The sequence below is a fragment of the Nerophis lumbriciformis genome, linkage group LG34 (assembly GCF_033978685.3).
Source record: "Nerophis lumbriciformis linkage group LG34, RoL_Nlum_v2.1, whole genome shotgun sequence".
NCBI classification, from domain to species: Eukaryota; Metazoa; Chordata; class Actinopteri; order Syngnathiformes; family Syngnathidae; genus Nerophis; species Nerophis lumbriciformis.
The window spans coordinates 16395001-16409198 of NC_084581.2; the positions used below are offsets into that span (position 1 = coordinate 16395001).

Sequence of the window (14198 nt, forward strand, 5' to 3'; positions counted from 1 at the left end):
GCATGCCGCCACAGACGGAAACACCTCCTAGGTAACACATGAGCCAATCACCACACCCCTACGCCAGCCTGTACCCACCCACTCTGTGCCCTATATAAACCATGGTATGTGAATGCTCCCATTAAAATCTCCTGATGATTGAGGGAACCCCCCCTCATGAAACAGGCCTGTAGAGATGAAATAGTCTTGTGATTTTTTTTCCCACACATACATATATTGCGCTCTACTACGGTATCGAGCACTATTTTTTGGATAACCTTATTAAGACATATATATATATATATATATATATATATATATATATATATATATATATATATACACACACACACATATATAGACACATATACATATAGACACATATACATATATACACATATACAGTACATATATATATATACACACATATAGACACATATACATATATATACACACTAGAGATGCGCGGATAGGCAAATATTTCATCCGCAACCGCATCAGAAAGTCGTCAACCATCCGCAATCCACCCGATCTAACATTTGATCAGAACTGCATCCGCCCGCCATCCGCCCGGTATATCTAATATAGACGATGCAAGGCATTAGTGAGGCACCTGCCAACTACTCCGGTTTTCCCGTAATTCGTACGGTTTTCATCAACCTATTCCGGGTTACGGGTGCAGTGATAAAAAATACGTTTTTTCTTTAATTTAAAAAAAAAGGGTGAAAACTACGCGAATTGCACCTTGTGCAGATAAGATTTTTCGATCGGACACGGAGGAATTAGCGATGTAAAAGACCACTTTGGGACAAAAAAACACAAGTCTAATGCCGTTGCTAGCGATACAAGTGGAAAGCTTTCAACGTTTTTCGTCGCCCAAACAGATTCTTTGGATGTGATAAATGCCGAAGTTTTATTTACGGAGGCAATAATTGAGCATGGACTTCCAATCGCACTGGCTGATCACATGGGACAGTTACATGTTTGTAATGCAACCTTTAAAAATCATTACGCGGTGATCGCGGTCCCAAAAATAAACTTTTCTTGCATGATAATGTCCAGAAAAATTCGCTTTATATTACTATAGAGTCCTTTTAACGAATGAGTTTGATGGTTTATCACAAACCTTAAATGAAAGAAGTCCTTTCTTCTCCTGCACCTGCATGCACTTTGGCCTTGCTTCCTGTGTGGTGCGCAATCCTGTCGGCTGTATTTCACAGCACGACATACTGTTAAAAGTGTTTATACTATTTATGCTTTCAAGTCCAAGTTGAAGAAATCTTGTTAAATGTTGACAGCATAACTACCAAAATACAGAAGTATGTCCTTAATATTTTTGCAGTGCTATTTCTGTTGAAAAGTTAAAATGATTACATTAGAGATGTGATGTGCCACTTTTCAAGTGTCTGATGGCTTAAATTAATTTTCATTAATTTTTCATATTTTGAATTCTTTTGAAAGGCTTACAAAAAAACTACATTTGAATTGTAATTCCATGCTATTGACAGGACTATTAATTTTAATGAAGTTAGCTTACCATGTTTACAGTATGATAATTGTGATAGAAATGTGAATTTCGGGGGGTGGCGGGCAGGTAAGCTGCTTACCTGCTGCGCGTGACGCCGGCCGCGGCGAAGGCGGACGAGGCGGGGTGTCGGTGCGGTGGGCGCGGTAGTGACCCTGGACATGCGTCGGGCCCTTCTCGCGGATCGCCTCAGCTACGGCTCCCGGTGGGGCCCTCTCGGGGGAAGGGGCCTCGGTCCCGGACACCGGCGAGGCGACCCTTCTCCGCTCCGTAAAAGTGTCCATCTCTTTTCTTTTTTCTTCTTCTGTTGTGGCATATGCAGCAGGTGCCTGCTCGTTTTTCGTATGTGGGTAACAACATTTAACTATGTGTATATATTTCCGAATTGGTTTAACTGCCACCCGCAAAAAAAAAAAAAAAAAAAAAAAAAAAAAAAAAAATCTAATTGATCCGCCCGACCCGACCCGCACGCGGATAAAATCTTATTTTTTAAAATTTCATCCGCCCGATCCGCGGATAATCCGCGGACTCCGCGGTTGTGCCCGCAAACCGCGCATCTCTAATACGCACATATATACACATATACACACATATACATATACATGGACATATACATAGACATATACATATATACACACACATATATACGCATATACATTTACATATAATATATATATATATATATATATATATATACTATATATATATATACTATATATATATATATAATATTAGTGCGGCCCCCAGCCAAATTGTTTTACCCCAATGCGGCCCCGGAGTCAAAAAGTTTGGGGACCCCTGCTATAGTGTATAGTGTATGCATGTAACATACAAACTAACAATTACAAACCAGAATAAAACAAACACTGTCCAATTTCCACCCCCGCTGGGATGCCGACTGACGGGACGCTCACATAATTCCGTTTAGATGAAGAATCAATCATATTCCTTACAAAGGGTTAAAAAAAAAGTTTCTGCAGGAAGCGTCTTTTGGGGTCTATTACACCATCGCGGTAACGTGTAAGTCAACCAGTCTCTTGGTCCATGGCCACATGTGTCTACTACCAGGTGAGAGCTGCATGAATTATAATCTCCAATAACTTTTAGCAAGTTTGAGATGAAGCAGAAGTAGTCGCCGGCTTATTGTGTCAACAATACCAGCGTAAGCTAGAATTAACTCACTGCTATCAATGCAGCACTAAAATAGGCCGTCTGCGTTAGCACTTATAATAACAATATCACTCCTATTTGGTTAATTTTTAGGTCACGACGTGTAAATGGAGTATTGTTGGCATTTAAAAAAAAAGTTTTTAGAGATGGTACAATGAGCGCAACAGATAGGGTTACCAACCGTCCCTTGAAAAACAGAATCGTTCCGTATTTAGTAACATAAGTACACGTCCCTTATCAGTCTGTAAAAGGACGCACTTTGTCACGTATTGAAATGTCAATGGAATTATAGCATGACTAGGCACTTTTATATTTCGCGTTTTACAGTAACGCGGCAGCCCTCACCCATACTTGCCAACCTTGAGACCTCCAAATTCGGGAGATGGGGGGGGGGGGGGGGTATATATTTTCAAGTATTTCTTATATATATATATATAAATAATTCGTTCATGAATGAGTATGTCCGTTCGGCCATCGTGTTCAATGGAGAAGACTCATCTACAAAATTTGCAGGCAGCATACCCCTTCCCCTTCGAGCTGTCCTGGATGAACTGAAATTATTTTTTCCAATCATTTTGGAACTTGCAAGCGTACTTCTTCTTCTTACTTGTCGTCGCCATGTCTCTTCTTCGTTCTTCTGCTTCATCTCTGTTATGTTTTTGGACATTACTACTTGCCGTAGTTTTGAAGCAATGCATGATGGGAATCCGGATGTTGTGTGTCAGTGTATTAACGTGCCGGCTGGAATAAACACACGCTGAGAAATAGCTCCGTGCCTGCCTACTTTATGGGATTATAGATAAACCTATGGATAACAGATACATATATAATAGTCTCCTTTTCAGGTGAGAGAGGACGCTAAAGGCAGTGCCTTTAAGGCACGCCCCCAATATTGTTGTCTGGGTGGAAATCGGGAGAAATCCGGGAGAATGGTTGCCCCGGGAGATTTTTGGGAGGGGCACTGAAATTCGGGAGTCTCCCGGGAAAATCGGGAGGGTTGGCAAGTATGTCCGGGACCAATGAGGTGACATCACCCTCATGCATGACCATTACAACACTGAATTTGCCTCATCTCACTGGTTGAGGCACTGGCGTGTGCGACGAAATACCGGAAGAAAACAGACGAGAACGCAAAAGCTCGGTTGACATGGATGACGCCGATAGCGATGCTACGAATACGAGTAACAACCTTCATAAGCATTCTCCTTCGAGGAACAAAACGGCAAGGCTGCAGAAGTATAACATTTGATTGGAATATGTAAAATATGTGACTGGAAAAGATGAACAATTATGTCTACAAAGCGCACTGCATGGGTTTCCGCCATGTTTTCTATTGCCCATGATGGTGGATTGTGTGACGTTAATCACTATGCTGGTGGTCATAAAAAGAATATCAGAGATGACAAAACCAGTGGAAACCTTGAGCGGTTTGTTGTCCTTCAGGCAACACCAACAAGCAAGCAGAAGTCAAGCAGAATATTTTTTTCTCTGAGAGTTATATTTATTTAATTTTGATATTTTCAAATTGTGCAATACGCTTAAGTTGTTGAGCAATTTGTTTCCCATGTAGCCTGTTGCTATTACTCCAAAACATGTGTTTATTTAAATCTAAGCTTGAGTCAAATAGTATCCTTTCAGAAAAAACTAATCACCTTGCTGATAGGGGTAAAGACGAAAATTTTGGCCGGTGTTTTAAGAAAATGTGCTACCCGTAAAAAAATGCTACCCAATGCTACTTAGCATGCGCACGCATTAACACTGAAGGTTTCCTGGAACAAAATAATCATAGTAATTAAGGTGAAAAAGCTTGTTATAATGTGGTAATTTTAACATAATTTTACATGCCAGGAAACAAACCAAAACAACAACGGTATAAATCTTGATGGACCTAAAATGCATGGCTGGTTGTTTGTCTGTACAAGTGGTTCTCAAACTTTTTTCACCAAATACCACCTCAGAAAACACTTGGCTCTCCAAGTACCAACATAAAGACCAACTTTAAAATACAGTAGCATAGTAGGCCTATGTATTCATTAAAAACAAGACAGAGGTTTTATTTATCAAGTATATTGTAACATTACACACAGTTTGAACAGTAACACTGTTTGAATACAAGAAAAAAAAACTGTTACATTACAATATTTAATCAAGGGATTCTTTGGCGTGCCACTTCTGGTACCTTACCACCGTTTGAGAATCAGTGGTCTATACTGTATGGTGACGGAATGAATGTCAAGTATTTTGACAAGCTCATAAATGAATAATGATAAAAACTACAAAAGCACTTGTTCCTGGACCTACTTCCGACATTTTCTGAAAAATGAACAGTCCATTACTATGTGGGATTACGCAGACGGCGTGGCGCAGTGGGAGAGTGGCCGTGCGCAACCCGAGGGTCCCTGGTTCAATCCCCACCTAGTACCAACCTCGTCATGTCCGTTGTGTCCTGAGCAAGACACTTCACCCTTGCTCCTGATGGGTGCTGGTTAGCGCCTTGCATGGCAGCTCCCTCCATCAGTGTGTGAATGTGTGTGTGAATGGGTAAATGTGGAAGTAGTGTCAAAGCGCTTTGAGTACATTGAAGGTAGAAAAGCGCTATACAAGTACAACCCATTTATCATTTATTACGCAAATGGTTGCATTTTTTGTATGAAGCAGCACATTTTTTTTGGAACACTGGCCCTGCCAACAAGGGGTCCCTTATTTTAATTTCAGGAAGTTGGCAACCACAGCAACAGAGGACCTTCGATTTGTTGACTCAATTGTTAGCTATTTATTTACGATTTTGAATGCACAAAAAAAGCTAAGCATATGTGTTCTTGTCTTACATAAGGATTGGGAATGATAAACAACACATCCTCTTTGCAATGTTTGCGAATTTCCAGTATGACTGATCGGGTAAAATGGTCAGAGTGCAGAAGCGTTACTACCGTGATGTCGATCTCCTAAAATAGCTGAAGTTATTCAGAGCGGAATATTCAAAATGACTGAATTTGTTGCATTTTGTGATGTTAGACGGTATTTTCACATACTTTGTAGATTGTAAATACATTTGGATATGGTTTAATGGATTCAATGAAACACAATAAGCATATAAAGTCAACTGTTTTTTTCCACTCTACTGTACTTTAAAGGGTCACCAGTGTCATAATGTATACCCTAAACATATATACACCAATTCATTGTAGTTTCCTACAGTAATTAGACTTAAAAAAATGCTGTTTGATTGTTTTCAATTTGTGCTACATGCTACATTTGAGGTATGAGTGGTGGGAATCCAGCCACAGTCGACCTCTACATGCCCTTTAAAATGTTGCTGTTAATGCATTTTGCTGTTTATCGCTATTACAATATTGGCTCTGTTGCTGCTAGCTTGTTTATTGTTCAAGTGCCACATTTCTACAACCTAATTTGTCATTTGCTCAAAAAAGCTGAATTTAGTTAATGAAGTCTCGTGTCTCATGTTTTCCGGTGGCTTTGAGCGCTGCAGCCTACAAAATGTGACAGCTCGCCATGTCGTACAAAGGACAGTAGCAGAAGTTTCCGACTCCTCTCTGATCTCATTCCACTCCTCCAAGTCTTCATTTCCAAGCTGGTGTGTCACATCTATTTTCACTTTGGCCTGTCAATTCCTCCGCCGTCTGCCTGCAAGACTCAAATCTGCTATCGCTCCTTCCTCACGTCAAGCTGGGATAGCTTGAGAGCTGTAAGTGTGTGTGTGTTGGTGTGTGTGTGTGTGTGCGTGCAAATGCGAGTGTGTGTGTGCTGGTCGTTCCAGTGTTGTGTGACCCAACTTTTCAAATCCTACCTTTTTATTTGGACATTTTTACGATACAAATTTGACAAATGTCCCCATTTCTCTATGTTATTATGTATCCAACTTTACTGTATGGTTGTTGTTTTTTTTAAAAGGCCATATTTCACCATTTACTCACTTATTAAGCATTTTTTAACCTTGATTGTGGGGACATTTTTCTATGTTGGGGTTTGTTTTGCTGCAAAATTGATAGATTTTCCTATTTCTCCCCTCACTAAATTTTCTAATTTTTATTATGGAGACATTTTGATCTTGTTGCGACATTTTTGATACACAATTGCTAAATCTGTGTCACAAAATCGAAACATGATTGCCACAAGATTCTACAATATTTGCCACACAATATTTGCCACAATATTTAGACATATTGTACTTTGATTGTGGGGACAATTTGCCACATTATTGATGAACTGAGTCACAAAATTACCACATTTCCCCAACTTATTAAACACTTTTTAAGTAGATATTTTTATATGTTGGGATATTTAACCCTAGATTTGCAAACATTTCCTCTCTTCATGAACATTTTCTTAGCTTTATTTGTCTTTGTAGTCACATTTTTGCCACAAACGTGCGAAATTTGAAAATTAATACATTTTCTATTTTCTGCCCTCACTAACATGTTCCCATCTTTATGTGGACATTTGTCTTTGTTAGGACAGTTTAGCCACAATTGCTTAGTTTGTATCAAACAATTGCCACATTTTCTCCACACAGTTAAGAAATATTTTGCTACCAAATTGATAACTTTCCACAATTCCAACCTTGATGGTGGGGATATTTTTGTTACACAATTGATGAACTTTGTCAAAAAATTGCCACATTTCCCCAATTACCCCCTTATTAAACTTTTTATTTTTTTATTTTGTTGTGGGAACATTCTCCTCTCACTTACCTTCTCATCTTTATCATAGGGAGATTTGTCTTTGTAGAGACAATTTTGCCACAAAAGTGCCACATTTTTGCTAATGCTTTTTTTTTTTCTTTCTTCTTCTTAAAAATGTATACGTTTTCCAAATTCTCCCCTCACTAACATTTTCCCATATTTAATGTGGGGCCATTTGCCTATGTTGTTATATTTTTGCTGCAAAATTGGGTAACCTTCCCATATTCCTCCTTATTAATATTTTCCAGCATTATTATTGGGATGTTTGTGTTTGTAGGGCAAATTTTGCTACAAAAGTGACATTTTCATCAAAAAGTAATTACATTTTGCTGCAAAATGGATACATGTTCCTATTTCTCCCCTCACTAACATTTTCCCATCTTTATTATGTGGACATTCATCTTTGTAGAGACATTATTTTAGTTTTACTCAGATTCAACGATAGTCTGTTTTTGTCAAACCATCTTTTTAATTTGTTAATTTCTTCTGTTATTATTTGTATTATCTTCTGTGTGTTCTCTCCTGAACAAAACGCTGTTGTATCATCCACAAATAATACTAACTTTAAATCTTTTGTAACTTTACAAATGTCATTTATATAGAGATTGAATAATTTAGGTCCTAGTATTGATCCCTGAGGTACACCACAGGATATATTTAGCGTTGTAGATGTGTTCGCCTAGCTTCACGTATTGTTTCCTGTTTGTTAGATAACATCTTATCCAGTTTAAGACTAACCTTCTGATGCCGTATCGTTCTAGTTTTTTGATTAAAATATTGTGATTAATTGTGTCAAATGCTTTAGTTAGATCCATAAACACTGCTGCCGCACATTTTTTACTATCTATTGCATTGGTAATTTCTTCTGCAATTTCAATTAAAGCCATTGTAGTTGAAACATTAGCTCTGTATCCATATTGGTTCTCTTCGAGTATTTTATTTTTGTTTGTGAAACTCTCTAATCTGTTATTGAACAGTTTTTCAATGATTTTAGAAAATTGTGGAAGTAAGGAAACAGGTCTATAATTTGTAAATTGGTGTTTGTCTCCAGTCTTATAAATTGGTGAAACTTTAGCTATTTTCATTTTGTTTGGAAATTTACCTGTTTGAAATGATAGGTTACTAATATACATTAATGGTCCTGAGAGATCTTCTATAACCTTTTTTATCGTTTCCATATCAATTCCGTTACAATCAGTAGAAGTCTTAGATTTACATTTTTTCACAATTATAACTATTTCCTCCTGTGTCACATTACTGAGGAACATGGAGTTGGGATTTCGCTCTATGGTATCATTATAGTCCTCAATTGAAACTGGGTCTGGAATCCTTTCTTCCAATTTTGGTCCAATATTTACAAAGTAATTATTGAAGCTTTCAACTACTTCCTTTATGTTGTCATTCTTTTTATTTCCTTCTAAGAAGTATTGGGGGTAATCCCTCTTAGTGCCATTTTTAATAATGCTATTGGGGATGCCCCATGTTGCTCTCATATTATTTTTGTTCCTGTCCAATAATTCACTGTACTATTCTTTTCTACATGATCGTAGTATGTTTGTTAACTTGTTTTTATAGTTTTTGTACTTAATTTCTGCCTCTGTAGTTCTTTGTGCTATGAATTTCTATATAGTGTATTCTTCTTATTACAAGCATTTTTTTAATCATTTTGTCATCCATGGTTGATTATTCTTTCTCTGCTTACTACTGAGTTGTTTCCATGGACAATGTTTGTCATAAAGTATTATGAACTTGTTTAAGAAATGTTCATATGCTTCATCAACCTCTTTTTCATTGTACACATTGTCCCAATCTTGCTTTTGTAGCTCAATTTTGAAAGCAATCATCTTCTTCTCTGTGCACAGTCTTTGAAATGTCCTTTTGTCTTCCATGTTCTCCTTGTAGTTTCCATCATATATTGTAAAAACTGGCAGATGATCACTAACGTCGGTTATAAGTGGACCACTTATAGTGTTATTATCAAGATCATTGGTAAAAATATAATCAATAAGTGTGGCACAGTGTCCTGTGATTCTGCTTGGCTTTAGGATATAAACTGATGTATCAATGAAGTCATCAATAGACTTTTGCTTGTTAGGGTTCAATAAGTCAATATTAAAGTCACCGCATAAGAAATGTTTTTTTTGACCATTGTCCATGTAAGTTGCCTTGATCCATTCTTCAAATGTTTCTATACTTGATTTAGGTGATCTATATATACAACTAATGAAAATGTTTTTGCTTTTTTCCTGACATATTTCAATGGTTATACATTCAAAGATATTATGTATAGCAAATGACATGGTTTTTACCACTTTGTAGTTCAGGTTCTTCATCACGTACACAGCTCCTCCTCCTCCATTTTTGTTGGTTCTGTTGATATAGTTTAGTTCATATCCTTCCAGATCAAAATCTATTCCTTTTTTATCATCAATCCATGTTTCTGTGACAGCGATTACTTTGAAGTTGATGTGTTCCAAAAAGTTCTTAATGTTGTTGTAGTTTGCATACAAGCTTCTGCTATTAAAATGAATAATTGACCATTTTTTAATTACATTTAATTGTGCTATTATATTGCTCATAATACCTCTTCGGATTGTAAATAATCAAATGTAAATAATCACATGTAGACACTTTTTCTTATACTTTCTGATCTCTCTCTCTATGTCCACTACTTGCTGTACATATCCTACCAAGTCAGTCCTACACTGTTTCAATATCCATTTCTCTGATGATGCAATTGTTGATGCTGATTGTTGATGACTGAAGTGTTGATACCAACCAAACCTACCCCCCCTCCATATCCCACACCCCGGATTGTAAATAATGTAAATAATTCAATGTATATACTCTGATGATTATCTTGTGTGATGACTGTATTATGATGTTAGTATACATTTGATAGTATATATCTGTATCATGAATCAATTTAGGTGGACCCCGACTTAAACCAGTTGAAAAACTTATTCGGGTGTTACCATTTAGTGGTCAATTGTACGGAATATGTACTTCACTGTGCAATCTACTAATAAAAGTTTCAATCAATCTGTATAATATAAACAATTATTACTGATGTGGGAGAAAAAATTTGTATCTGGATCTATATCATTTTCCAAATCCTGGTTTTTGTGATCTTTATTGCAGAAGTTTTTTAGTTCCATATTTTCTTGTTCAATAATCTTTGATGTTGTTTCAATAATCTCTATAAGTGTAGGTGGATGCAATCCTGAATCTAGGTCTTCTTGGTTAGTCGTCCCTTGGAACATAGTAGTGTCGATGCTGAATTTAGGTGCTTGTTTTCTGTCAGAGTCCATTATCATCGTTGTTGTGAAAGCTGTGTAAACTTTAAAAATTGTCCAGGTCCTTGATGTCATGGACAACAAGTACTCTTGCTTCTGGACCTCCATTCAGTTTGATGTAGATTTTACAGTTGGCGCTCCAAGTTCCCTGAATTTTTCCCTGCTTTCTCAAGTCGCGTGCTTTCTTGGCGATTCCAGCATTACGTTTTGTGAGATGCTCATTCATGTACACATTTGTTCATGAGCGCTTAGCGCTGTGTTTATTTCCTCACCTGCTGTTGATTGCCAGCCAGTCCACACCTGCTGCCAATCAGCATGTGTCCTATTTATGCCTTGTCTTGAGCACTCCTCAGTGCTCGAAGATCACTTTATGTTGTGGAACGTTTACGTGCAAGTCTGCTTCTTTTCTGTTAGATGATATTAAAAAATAATTTTACCTTCTCATCGTCTCGTGGTTTCTGCATCTTGCGGGTCACAAAAACTGCAGCCATGCGAGTTCCTCACAGTTGCTGCCATTAATTTCTAAGTAAATGATTATTTGCAAAAAAAAAAAAAGTTTCACAGTTCAAACATTAAATATATTGTCTTTGCAGGCTATTTAATTGAATATTAGTTGAAAAGGATTTGCAAGTCATTGTATTCTTTTTTTATTTACGAATTACACAACATACCAACTTCACTGGTTTTGGGTTTTGCATATGTCATACTTGCCAACCTTGAGACCTCCGATTTCGGGGGGTGGGGTTTGGGGGGTGGGGCAGGGCGGGGGCGTGGTTGGGGGCGTGGCTAAGAGGGGAGGAGTATATTTACAGCTAGAATTCACCAAGTCAAGTATTTCATATATATATATATATATATATATATATATATATATATAAGAAATACTTGACTTTCAGTGAATTCTAGCTATATATATATATATATATATATAAATAAAAATACTTGAATTTCAGTGTTCATTTATTTACACACATACACACACATAACACTCATCTACTCATTGTTGAGTTAAGGGTTGAATTGTCCATCCTTGTTCTATGCTCTGTCACTATTTTTCTAACCATGCTGAACACCCTCTCTGATGATGCATTGCTGTGTGGCACGCACAAAAGTGCTTTCATCAAATGCACTAGAGTCTAGAATCTTCCATCTCTCCCTAGCATGGCCCAAAACCGGTCAATATTTGCTCCCTGAGGAAGATCTTCACTGCCAAGCACTTGGTAGCCCACTACTTCTTCCCGGAGGCTATCCAGGTCCAATCGCAGCTGCAGCTTGGAACTTATTTGGAGCGTATTTCTTCATCTTACTCGTCGTCAGCGTCGCCATGGCTGTATCTTCCTCGTTCTTCTGCTTCGTCTCCTTGTTGTGTGCGCAGTTGTGCACTGCGCTCTCTAAAAGCCGTAGATGTTATTGTCACATATGCATGTACAGTAGATGGTAGTATTGTCCTGTTTAAGAGTGTCACAACATTGCTGTTTACGGCAGACGAACTGCTTTACGGTAGATGAAAACGTGACTGCTGTTGTTGTGTGTTGTTGCTGCGCTGGGAGGACGTTAATGAAACTGCCTAACAATAAACTCACATAAGAAACCAAGAACTCGCCCTCGATCATTCTACAGTTGTAACGTCATTGGGCAGGCACGTTGTTTATATTGTGGGAAAGCGAACTTGAAAACAGGCTGTCGACACGTCACTCAGGTCCGCATGGAGCTGGAGGGGGCGTGGCCTCCAGGTCCGCCTGAATTTCGGGAGATTTTCGGGAGAAAATTTGTCCCGGGAGGTTTTCGGGAGAGGCGCTGAATTTCGGGAGTCTCCCGGAGAATCCGGGAGGGTTGGCAAGTATGGCATGTTGGAATATTTTTGCCCCAAAATTGCTGCACTTCCCCATGTAGCTCCTTATTAACATTTTCCCACCTTTTATGGTTGGTATATTTGTCTTTATGGTTACATTCTTGCCGCCAAACTTGCTAAGTTTCCCCTTTCTCACGTTGTGTTATTTTATGGTCCTTTTTGGGGCAGGCAGGTCAAGCCAGTCCAAAGAGAGAAGAGAGCGTCATGAAGACATGATGTGGATATTTATAATTGATTTACCTGGGCTCCAGAAATACCCTGACGACACGTCGCCTGTGCACGTAGGCTAGCTGCGAGTAGTGCGCACTTAAGCATGCATGGTACAGATGCTCCATATTTGGACATAGTCAAGTGGAAAACATGACATCAACAATTGTTTGTGTGTTTTTTAACAACTACAAGTCACTGTACATTGTGCACAGATACACTGTAGTTGGACAGGACAACAGCCTTTATTTCAACATTATTAAACCATAAAATGAGGTCTGCTTTGTGTGTGTACCCCACGCAGGAGGCCGTGTCCTCGTGTGACGCAGAGCTCCTGGGGCTCCTCCTGGACGCCGGGCTTCTAGTGGGATGTGTTTCGTCAGCCGCCTACCCGCTGCTCCGCGCCCACATGCTGGCCCACCAGCAGGAGGGCGGCTGGGACGTAGAGAAAGCCGCCACCCAGCTGTTGTCAGCCGGACATGGAGCCGAGGCTGGCTCCCTCCTGCTGGCCCACCGCGGCACCCATCAGGCACACTTCACCTTCAACTCTGCTTTAGCCATCCTCAAGAAGTGGCTGTGAGGAGGTTCGATGTCCATATGTGTGTGTCTGTGTGACTATCAAACAGGTAGGCCTTGTAATATGTTGCACGCAATCATGCAGTCATGAAGGAAGGTGTGAAGGATGTGTGTAAACAAAGCACGTGTTTATGTCCCTTTGTGTGATCAAGTAATTGGCCGACGGTGCCTGAATATTAGCATTTTGTTTTATGTGACAGCGTTGACATTTTGGAGCCTCATTCTCATAAAATGCACAGCATTGTTGCCATTGTTTTCACCACAGAAATGTCAAACTATTTACTGCAGAACAAATTAGCCCCACACTGTATTTATTCTCTTTTTAAAAACACAAAGAATCAAGTAATGATGCATGTTCCTTCACACACATACACACACACACACACACACACACACACTATATACATATATATATATATATACATATTTATATATATATATAAATATATATATATATATATATATGTATGTATGTATGTGTATATGTGTATGTATGTATGTACGTGTTTATATATATATATATATATATATATATGTATGTGTATGTATATATGTATGTGTGTATATATATATGTGTGTGCGTGTGTGCGTGTGTATGTATGTGTATATATGTATGTATGTGTATACATATGTATGTATGTGCATGTATGTATGTGTATATATATATATATATATATATATACACACATATATACCGTATATACACATATGTATGTTTGTATGTGTGTGTGTATGTATGTAAATATATATATATATATATATATATATACACACATCGTGCTAATATTACAAATAACATTAAAACATCTGCTTAAAATTTAAATTAATTCCTCACAATTTCAAAGCAGTCAGTCTCAGATAATGTTTCCATTAAACCTAAAAACACCATT

The 14198-nt window shown here is 38.1% G+C and overlaps 1 protein-coding gene across 4 annotated transcripts in view; it reads left to right on the forward strand.

Annotated features, from left to right (window-relative positions):
* The window catches only part of nbas (NBAS subunit of NRZ tethering complex), a 377838-nt gene extending 364138 nt beyond the window's left edge, over positions 1-13700 (forward strand). For all 4 annotated transcript variants that reach the window (XM_061929010.2, XM_061929012.2, XM_061929011.2 and 1 more), the window contains one exon: positions 13037-13700. In XM_061929010.2, coding sequence (XP_061784994.2) covers positions 13037-13312 — 276 coding nt within the window. In that variant the 3' untranslated portion in view covers positions 13313-13700. The remainder of the gene's footprint in view (positions 1-13036) is intronic.
* Positions 13701-14198: the final 498 nt, after the last annotated feature.